This window comes from Papaver somniferum, chromosome 3, assembly GCF_003573695.1.
Source record: "Papaver somniferum cultivar HN1 chromosome 3, ASM357369v1, whole genome shotgun sequence".
In the NCBI taxonomy this organism is placed as follows: Eukaryota; Viridiplantae; Streptophyta; class Magnoliopsida; order Ranunculales; family Papaveraceae; genus Papaver; species Papaver somniferum.
The window spans coordinates 137,532,712-137,543,439 of record NC_039360.1 but is presented as its reverse complement, the minus strand read 5'-3'; the positions used below and the strand labels follow the sequence as shown (position 1 = coordinate 137,543,439).

The 10,728-nt window shown below is 37.2% G+C and overlaps 3 protein-coding genes across 3 annotated transcripts; 1 reads left to right on the top strand and 2 right to left on the bottom strand.

Moving 5' to 3' along the window:
• The first annotated feature begins 595 nt into the window (after positions 1–595).
• Positions 596–3,298, top strand: LOC113357485 (E3 ubiquitin-protein ligase MIEL1-like). Its single transcript, XM_026600890.1, has 10 exons — positions 596–806; positions 898–985; positions 1,102–1,191; positions 1,283–1,360; positions 1,498–1,582; positions 1,822–1,904; positions 1,998–2,089; positions 2,181–2,250; positions 2,330–2,371; positions 2,857–3,298. The coding sequence occupies exons 1-10, from the start codon at positions 679–681 to the stop codon at positions 3,001–3,003; spliced, it is 903 nt and encodes a 300-aa protein (XP_026456675.1). The 5' UTR covers positions 596–678; the 3' UTR covers positions 3,004–3,298.
• LOC113357484 (probable serine/threonine-protein kinase At1g54610) lies at positions 3,249–5,402 on the bottom strand. Its single transcript, XM_026600889.1, has 7 exons — positions 5,300–5,402; positions 4,956–5,140; positions 4,589–4,882; positions 4,159–4,479; positions 3,852–3,992; positions 3,684–3,774; positions 3,249–3,481 (listed from the first exon to the last, which is right to left on the bottom strand). The coding sequence occupies exons 1-6, from the start codon at positions 5,358–5,360 to the stop codon at positions 3,691–3,693; spliced, it is 1,086 nt and encodes a 361-aa protein (XP_026456674.1). The 5' UTR covers positions 5,361–5,402; the 3' UTR covers positions 3,249–3,481; positions 3,684–3,690.
• Positions 5,403–5,437: 35 nt separating this feature from the next.
• On the bottom strand, positions 5,438–7,363 carry LOC113357483 (AAA-ATPase At3g50940-like). Its single transcript, XM_026600888.1, has one exon. It carries the CDS (start codon positions 7,138–7,140, stop codon positions 5,623–5,625), a length of 1,518 nt encoding a protein of 505 aa, XP_026456673.1. The 5' UTR covers positions 7,141–7,363; the 3' UTR covers positions 5,438–5,622.
• Between the last annotated feature and the right edge of the window lie 3,365 nt (positions 7,364–10,728).

The following is a 10,728-nucleotide window of genomic DNA, read 5'->3' as shown; positions in this document are numbered from 1 at the left end:
ATAAGAAAAATATGAATCCTAAAGTGATGGGAAAACTAAAAAAAAAGTAGTAAAATGAGAGATACATGACTTATAAGAATGCAAACAGGAAGATTAGTTAAAATATGAGAGTTTATAAAATTTAAAACTTGGTTTGGAAAGTAATTTAACGAAGTGAAAGTATTTTTGTGCAGAGTGATAATAAACACACGTCAAATCACTCTATGTGCACATTATCCAGAAACTAATATTTCGAAAAATATTTCAAAGACTAATATTTCGGAAAACATAAATATCCAAAATTGTTTAAGTTTCTAGAGAGACGAAAAACGACACAACACAAGGATACAAGACACCGACACTTCTCACGGTCCTATACCCCTCCGCTTTTCAAGGATAACAACCTTGGATATGGAAATCCTTGCCTTATTTAAGCCTTGCCGTGTCGTATAAGCCGTGCCGTGTCGTATTATTGTTAAAATTTGGACCTGGGGAAAAGATCAGGTTAGGAAATGGATATTGTTAGGATATTAAATAACAATAACCAAGTGGAATTTATGGTATGGGCATGGGGTTTGTGCCAATATAAAACAGGCAACAAATACCCCATTCCATCAAATTATTGATTTATTTTTTGAATACACACAACAACACAATCCCTTCTCCATCTCTCAAAACCAGTCTTTCTTTGCCCTAATAATGGAGGCGGGCTTTGCTGACAATGAGCTGGATTTTGAGAAGATAAACCAGTCTTTTTCTGCCCTAACAATAGAGGCTGGCTCTGCTGATGATAATGAACGCCTGGATTTTGAGAAGATGGTTCATGGGTACGCTATCCTTTTCCCTCTTTTACCCTTTTTTTCTTTGATATATTTTGGACAGATTTGATAATCAGGGTTTACTTTCTTCTTCTTTCAGATGTGAACATTATAGGAGAAGATGTAGAATTAGAGCTCCATGTTGTAATGAGATATACCATTGTCGTCATTGTCACAATGAAGCCACGGTATTTGTTTTAAATCCCATCCTCCTCTTCCTTCTTGAAACCGAATTTCCAGTTATAGGTTTTTGTTGTTGTTGTTGTTGTTGTTGTTAATGCTGTTTACTCTTGTGTATTACTAGAGCTTGTTAAGCAATCCCAAGGATCGTCATGAACTTGTTAGACGTGATGTTTCACAAGTAATATGTGCAGTTTGTGATACTGAGCAGGAGGTATGTTCATGCTAAAATTTGTGGGTTTTCGTTTTTATTCAGAGGGACAATGGTGATCGAATTCGCCAGTAATCGTGTTCTGTTTTTCCAGGTTGCTCATGTTTGTTCCAATTGTGGTGTTAAGATGGGAGAATACTTTTGTCAAGTCTGCAAATTCTACGATGATGATGTAAGTTTCTTTTTTTTCCTTGTACTGTTTTGTAAGTTTTACTGTGTTGTTGTTGTGTCTTAATCGAGATGTATTTAAACACTACTGTACTAGATTGGAATTGTAACCAATTTTTTTGCTGTTGGTTTGATTTATAGACCGAGAAAGGACAATTTCACTGTGATGAATGTGGAATCTGCAGAGTTGGTGGCCGAGACAACTTCTTCCACTGCAAGAAGTGTGGTATGATGAATTCTTTACTTGATTTTCACTTAGGTTGTGTTCTCAACGAACACTTTGCTATTTTTATTCTAATTTGTGAAAGTATGATAGGTCCTGTGTTAGTTTGGTATTTTGTTTTATAAACACCTTTGTGTTGAAAGCTTGACCTTGTAACATGTTGTAGGACCTCAGAAGTTAGTGTTTCTTTCGGTTAAGGATTTCTTTTGTCTCCCATAGTTAACTTCATTTGACTCCAACAGGTTCTTGTTATGCGATTAGTTTGCGTGATAACCATATTTGTGTTGAGAATGCAATGCGAAACCACTGTCCCATCTGCTATGAGGTTCGTAGCTTATTAACTACTACATTCTCCTTTGACAAATTTTTGATCATCTTTTATGTTATTGAAAACTGAATACACTCTATTTTGGAGCAGTATCTTTTTGATTCGTTGAAGGATACACAAGTTTTGAAGTGCGGGCATACGATACATCGCACATGTTATGATGAGATGTTTGAGCATAATCGGTAAGAAGCTTGTATCCTTTAAACATAGTATGTTCTTATATTCATCTTTTTTTATTAGATCCAACTTACCCTGGAGTCTGTCTTCTGACAGATATTCTTGCCCTATATGTTCGAAATCAACGACGGACTTGTCTACGGTCTGGCAAAGATTAGATCAAGAGGTATAGTGCTTGTTTTTTAGTCTGTAAAGATTTTAGATGGTTTTCGAAAATTAATTATTCCAGTTTTTGGGATTGCCAGATTGAAGCAGTTGCAATGCCTGAGGAATACCGGGACACCAAGGTAACCTCTCCATCCATGTTAATTGTATTTTAATGATGTAGATGCCTGTCTTGCAGGGTTGCGTGATACCCGCAACCTGGGTCTAATGAACTTTAGCACTTCTTATCAGAAAATTGTCTACCATGATTTCCTAACGGAAAAAGAAGAGTGCACTTACAGTCTAGTGAACTGTAGCGATTTTTTTTTGTACTCGAATGCCTTACTGATGAAACTGCTGCATTATTTACCTTAAAAGAACACCAACTGCATTAAGTGGTTGTTAGATAGAAGGTCAATGTTTCATCTGATATAGTAGGAGTAATAAGGTAGGATAATAAGTTTCTTACAGTTCACCATGCATGGTGTGAATTAATAAACAAGCCCCTATAAATCTTTGGTAAAAGTCAAAACTTAGGGGTATCTGACTCTCCATGGTTGTTCCTCTGAATGCTTTATCTTCTCTTCTAAAGGTTGACTTAGATAAAGAAAATGGTTGTATGGTGCAGGTTTGGATCCTCTGTAATGACTGTAACGAGACAACTGAAGTTTCATTCCACATTTTCGGGCACAAGTGTGGCCACTGCAAATCATACAATACGCGGAAAATTTCGCCTCCAGGTGGTCCAAAGAAAAACGTGTCCACCTCCAGTTAGTCCAGATGAAGAAATGTGTTAAAATCTCCTCATCCTTTTAGCTGGATATCAGTTTCAGCTAGGCAAGTTTTCGTTGAGTGCTGAATCTTACCAAGTTCTTATCCAGATCACGAATAATTCATTCATTCTTGGACGTGCGGAGGTGTTAACTGAATAGCTGTAATTTGAACTCTGCCTCTTGCTTTACAATCATGGATCTTCAAACATTGTGGAGTTGAAACATCCATTTAACTGATTGATGCTCATGTAAATAATATATGGAATAATACATTTATACCTTACACTGGTTTCAGTATGTGACATGTGTCGGTGGCATACATTGATGTATTTTGCAGTCTTCTCCATGATGGCACAGTGATTACCAATAATACAATTCTCGACATCTCCATATTGTTCTTTAGTTCATATAAGTCTTTTCAGCATCTTATGGAGAGGGGCGTCTTTCCTGGGACAGCTCACAGTTGATCTACAGCAACTCCTGCAGAAGATGCACGTCAGTTGCCAGAAACGGATTTTTTCACTGTGAAGTGAAGAAATCATGTCCAAGGGATAAACGGATTCCCCCATGTGAGACTGAGGTTTTTGTCACAAGAAAATGCGAAATCTTAAAGTCGGTAACATACAGGCACAAGAAATTAGTATGAAACCTGAAAAGTAGTAATTCTATATTATAAACAAACCTTGTTCCTATTTAGCTTCTTGTATTGTCTTCCTTGGAGGATACTGTAGAATGCTGGATGGTTCACATGCATAAGGGCTTGTTGTGAAGAACTGCAGCAATAAGCAACTCATGACGGAATATTAATGATTGCGGGAAGTTTGGAATAACAAAACTGTGGGAACATTACTTTATTTGCCAATGCAGCAGAAGCAGATTGTCGTGCAACTGGATTATCTGCTAGAAGAGTTTTCATCAACTTCAATGATGATGGTGGAACACCTTTAAAATTCTTTCTTCTGCTGCGTTTATAGGGGTTGCAGTGTTCTTCCTGAGTAGGGAACATAAAATTTCAGCTGAATGTTCGTGAGGAACATAGAAAACTTCCACATTCCAACGAGGAACATGTAAATATATGATGAGCAATTCAGATGATAGTGCAGTTAAATGGGAATGAAGGCACACAAAATGAATCAGATGGGAACAAGAATTACTACTTGAAGTATCTGTATGATAGGTTTCGTAGCCAATGACTCGGCTAAGATGCAACCGACACCCCAAAGATCTGCAGCACTGCTGTATGCAGGATGGTATGAAGAAAACTCTGGTGGCCGATACAGGACAGGTACTGCTTCACTAACCATACCCGATTTATTGCGATTAGGAAAATTAATTGAAGCAGCTTTTCCGAAACCAGCAATCTTAAGTATTCCTTTGTTGCTAATGAGAAGATTAAACCCATTGATGTTACCATGGATTACACCACGGCTGTGACAATATTCAAGTCCTAATAGCAGTTGATGCATATAGCACTTTACCTGCGCCCATATTCCAGAAAAAATTCAGACATGTTCCTATAGTTTCCTGACCATGAATCAAAACTTTCTTGTTACATCATTTGGATTCGATTTTACTTAAATTGTTTACCTGAGACTCTGTGAACTTGACTTGGCGGGTTGTAATCAGATCAGCCAAACTATGTTCCATGTATTCAAAAACTAGATATAAACTCCAAGGCTCTTCGTGAATCAGCACCAGACCTTCCAATTCCACAACATTAGGATGAGAATCTAGTCGACGCAAGACGAGAATCTCTTGCACCATCTCTTCCACATACTCAGGCTCCCAGGTGTGCAGTTTGATCTTCTTTAAAGCCACAATTTTCCCAGTCATGATATCTCTGCCTTTGAATACTTGGCAGCGACTACTATCCTGTCCAATCTGGAAGCAACAGAGACGGATGAGATCAAGTACACAAGTTTATAGAGGCAGAAGGAGGGAGAATAAGCAGTACCTTATGGAGAATTTCAAAACTATCGGAGGAACGAGGACTCCAACCTTTGATGGCGTCCATCGGAAAGGGAGAGAGCCAAGAAGGCCATACAGGGATTTCTGCTTGTATTATTCCTAAAGGAACATCTAAGGTGATGTTTTCTTCGGCTTCAACATCTTCCTCATCCTCAACAACAATTTCTTCATCTTTGTAAACGGGATTGAAGAATATAATATTTGTCATCCGTATTATACTAGTATGATTCTCTTGCTTTCTTCAAGGTACCATGAATCAAACAAGAGCTAGAAGGAAGCGAGAGCAACAAAAAAAAAAAAAAATACTTACGAGCAAAAAAGAGGGTTCACCTTGACTTGATGATGACTTTAAAAGTCCATGTTTCGGCAGATGACATAATTTGTGACCCATTATTATTTATTTATTTTGGGAAAAAAGTAAGTTACTTTCAAGAAAGAGGGCTCATTTTGGACTTTTAAAGTCAAGAATCAAGAAAAGAACGGTCATTTTATTCGTTAGAAAATCTTTAGCATTCCCACCAAATTAAGATGTTGATGATGATCAATTATTATATCAATTCGAATATCAGATTACAGTGTTTGGTTTGGAATGGACTGAGTTTTGGTGAAAATGTCGCATCACAATCAGCACCGACAAAAACAACAACCATCAATCAAATCATCATCATGTTCGTCGTCACCATCATCATTTCGTCACTACAATCTAATTCATCCGGTTCATCACCATTTGATCCAGCCGATTCGTAACCATCCGACTCATTGCCATCTTCTACCATCATCTTCTGTTTTTCTTTGTTACTCGGCCGCATTTTCGTTTCTTCACTCCCCTGCAAGTTTTGTAATAGTCTCTTATGCATTTCAGCAACCAAATTTCTCATACCCATGTCTGGATTCTCATCAAAACTCATCAAACACTCGGCAACATCAGCTGTGGTTATCTGAATTGAACTCAGCAACTCTTCAACTTCATCCATTAACTCGTGTTCTTGGATTCTCAAATAATTCCTTGTCAAAACCTTGAGTGATTCTATATTACAGTAAGACAGCAAAATGTGTTTATCCATTCGACCTGCTCTTAGCAAAGCTGGGTCGAGTTTCTCTTTATGATTTGTAGTAAATATAATCAGTCTCTCCCCAGCACAAGGAGACCAGAGCCCGTCTACGAAATTCAGCAGACCTGATAAACTCACACTGCTGACTCCAGTTTTTGGACTACTAGTGTTTATATCCGTGTCAGTTTCGCCATCACCACCTCCTTGTTTGTTCTTGCTTTCTCTGTTCTCAAGATCTAAAGAACAATCAATATCTTCAACAACGATGATGGATTTGCTTGATGTTGAAATCAGAAGCTCTCTCAAATCCTGATTGTTCCTCACAGAAGTTAACTCCAAGTCGTAGATATCAAATTCCAAGTAATTAGCAATCGCAGCAATCAAACTAGTTTTGCCTGTTCCCGGAGGTCCATACAAAAGGTAACCTCTCTTCCATGCTTTCCCAACTCGGGTATAAAACTCTTTTCTGCTAACAAATTTCTTCAAATCATCCTGAATGTCTTGTTTAAGAACCGGGTCTAAGGCGATCGTATCGAACGTCGAAGGATGTGAGAACTGACTAATCATCGTCCAGCGATCTCCGGATTGGTTCGTGTACAGTTTCTTCCCTTTGCTCTTGGATTTTATGAGCTTGGCTTCTTCGGCGATTCGAATAAGATAAGATGAATTCACAAACTCTTTGTATTTCTCTTCGAAACAGAGCTCGAAGTAGTTTGTGCTCTTACCGTTAGATCCACTGTCACCGCTATCCTCTGTGCGGAAAGACCAGGTGAATTTGATGCCCTCGAAGATGTCTACAATGCTTTGGTTCGGGATCATAGTGTAAGTGTGGTTCTTGGAGTTCTTCAGTTTGGACAGTGTCAGATACTGGGAAGAAGTGAAACATTTGGAACTCAGATACCGTTGAACTGATTTGAAGATATCGTTGTCGTAACGACCTACGAATTCTTTAATATGGACTGTGACTGTCTTCGTCTGAAGATTTGAGAAGAAGTAAAAGAATACGGATCTTGCAGCTTTGTGGAGTTCAGGAGGTATGAGGTCTCTGAGAGCTGTTCTCATGAACATTAGGGATGCGTATAGAGATCCCATGGATTTCCAGTCCATTAGAACATCCATTCTTCTAGCTCTCTTCTGTTAATCTCCAACTTGTTTAAAATCGCCTTTCAAACAGACCAAAAATAAAATAAAAAAGACTGAAGTGGTAGTGAAAAATTTCGTCTCACCTAATACTAGTAATATTTAGTATTACTTGTTTGGCACTTAGGTAAGTGGGAGGAAATGACCTCGCACTTAGCAAGAATCTGAGAGGAAATCGATATTATTTTATGCAACCTTTCCGTAGCTTTAGAGCTGTTGGTTCGTAGAATGTGATTTTTGTCAGCCATTACACAAGCTTTTTCTGTGTCTTCTTTAGGAAGTAACCTATGAGTCAAAAAAGTGAAGCCCCGAGCTGTCGCATGCCTTTTGTTTGCAAAAGAGTGAGAAAAATCAACACATTTTTATTATGGAACTCCGATCGGCTATTGGTCGTTAACTCATAATTGAGAAAAAAAAAGATGGATGTAGACTATAGAGCTTGTTTCTATGGTTGCCAAATGAGCAGTTGAAAAAAAGGATGACAGACATAGAGACGCGCTCAAATGGAGAAGTTGTATATATATGACGACATCCCACATGAATGTGTTACGATATCAAATTGTGTCATACAACCACAGAGATGACGATAAGTTAAATCCGAATACGACATCTATCACAAATGAAAAATAAGATAACAGTTGAGATTGTGATTAGCCTTCATTCATGGGCATCATTTACCAGAAAACCCAAAATAGTTACCATCATCTCAGTAGTCGAATCCTACCATCATTGACGAACTCTATTATTGGGCTGAGATTTGGTGGGTTTCAAGGCTCCCTAAAGTCTAAAACCGGGTCATAAAATAGTAAAGGGAAAATTAGGCTAGTGAAAAATACTAGAACCCCATACTATATGGGTTCAATATATAGAAGCCGCATTAAATGGATCATTCACTGTCAACTCCATATTTTAGGAAAATGATATTGCTAGGCCCAAAATATCAATTTTTTTTCAGATCTGGCCCATAATTAATTATTATGGATTTTGATAATGACATCATTACCCTTTAATATATATACAAGAGAAATATCATTATATATTTTCATTTCTTTATTCCCTTTCTCTCTCTTCTTCGTTCTCTTTCTCTCACAAGAGCTCTTCATTTCTGATTTTTCTCTCTCTCTCTCTGGTTCTTTCAGAATCACTATTTAGGGTTCTAAATGGATTTTGAGCAGAGACAATCGATTGAAAGATGTAATCGATTGATCTCGTGATTTCCAGTTTGATTAAATTTAGGTTTGAATCGATTAATTTCGATGAAAACGTTGTTGTTGTAACCTCTTTGTTCTTGGTTCGTTCTCTGAAATTGGAAAGATCCAAGAGTTTGAACAAGTATTGTAATCGATGAAGACGATAGAGATCATAAATTCACCACCAAGAGAAGGAGGAGCATCAGTTACAGTTGAAAACATAAATCCGAGAAACAGATTTCAATAACTGATCTGCAGCTTCAACACGAATTCATCAACAAGCTAAGTATACAGGTAAGTATCCTTCTCTCTTTGTGATGATGCTTCAATTGAGAATTTTTGGTTGATTTAAGTTAGGTTTTTTTTTCTTCAGAAAAGTATAATAGGGTTTTAGAAACCTAAATCTTTAGATGCTTCTCAATTAACTTATCTGAATCGAAATCAAAGCTTAGATTTACAATTCTCTGCTTACTTTGGTTGTTTTAATATAAACTTTTTGAAAAAATTTGAACAAAATTCTCGGATCTGTTCTTCGTTAAATTCGTTGTATGTATCTATTTATAGTTTTGATCTATGTGATGACGTTGATGAGAATGGTTCATCTACAGGTGAAGCTTGGATAGGTGGTAATTCAATTTGAATCTGTATGGAGTTGATGTTTACAGGCAAGTTAGGGTTCAATTTGGTCTTTATTGATTTTGAAATCAAGACAAGAAGGTGGTGTCGTTACTGATGTTACTGGAGTTGTAATGGAATTTGGAAATACATTGAAGAAAAAATAAAAGATGGATGGAATGACACTAGGGTTTTGATATTGGATTTGGTGTTGAGTAGAAGCCATGAAGAATTTTTACAGTTGGTGGCTGCAGAGAAGAGAAGATTGAGATGTTTGTGGTTGATTATGTTGAATTTCAGGCAGTGGAAACTGATGGTGGTTGCAATTGAAGCTGCAGGATGAACTTGGTGGTGAGATTAGATGTATGCTTAGGTTGCGGTTACAAAGTTCAGGTGTAAGCTAGCAAGGCAGCAAGATGAGCTGCAGTGATGATTGAGTTTAAGTGAATGAATGCTTTGAGCAGAGCCAAGAAAGCATGTCTGGTACTAGTGGTGCAGAAGATTGAACTGAGAAGATGTCATGGATAATTTGAGATTCGATATCAACGAATCATTACACACTCACTCATGTAACTACGGCTTACACATGTCATATGCATGTGTAATTGCCTATTACACATGCCTATGACATATGTAACTGCGACTTACACATGATATATGAATGTGTAACTTCCAATTACATGTAGTACAGTTTGCTTGTGTATGAAATTTTTCCAGTTTTTTTAGTTGTTTTTACTTCTCTTAAAATACTTGCTCACAGCCCCGAAATGGAATCAAGTGCTCTGGATCATGTTCGGTTCATTGTTGTTTCAGCTACTTTTCCAAACATGGAGAACCTCGGTAAGCTATTGCATTCAATGATAATAATTTGATGATTGTTCATTTGCAATTTGATTATTTCTGTCACTGTTTTCTTCTAGGATTTGTATTGTTCTTTGACCCTCGTCTTGTCAAGTGCCTTTAAATAAAAAAGGTCTATTTGAATACAAGGAAAAGAGTTCAATGAACTTCAAGCAGAAATTGGATAAGTCAGTGCTGAGGAGTATCTCTCTCGTTCTGTTTGCTCTTCTGTAAGTTTTTCCTAACTCTATGCGACTTCTTTTATTCACTTTAATATAATTACATAAATACAAACTGGTTCGTCTTATTTGTTGAAGATTTATACTTATGGAACAACTTATTTTTGGTTTGGTAGTGTTGATGGATGTGTTGTTGCAGTACTACATGGAGAGAACTTGAATTACCAATATAGCTGGTGCCATTATGTTAACTGCATTCCTTCCAAAAGGTGGAGCTCTAATGTGAAAGCTTCGCTGCCGTACGAGGTAAGCATTTACAACTTTTAACTATCAACTGTTGATAATGCAATGTTGTATGCCCATGCTGTGCGGCGAGATAATAACATGACATTTGCACCTCAGATATTGTTTTGTGACACTAAAGATTGATGTTGTGAGATTTTTTACACTTATAAAACATGACTGAGAGAGTCATCTAACACTAAGCACCAGTAAATCAAGAGATTTGGTACATAACAACTACTTCATATCCCTATGCACCAAAATATATGATTAGTTTACGAACTGGCACATTATTGGAAGCTGTACCATACTTTCTATTTTGAATCTTAGTTTATCTTTGATTGATCATGGTGGTTCGTACATGCAGATGCCCAAAGGCAACAATTGATGCTATAGGAGGACTTGCGCTTGGAGGTGGTTTAGAATTGGAAATGGTTAGTGATTTCTGCTAACTAGTAGTT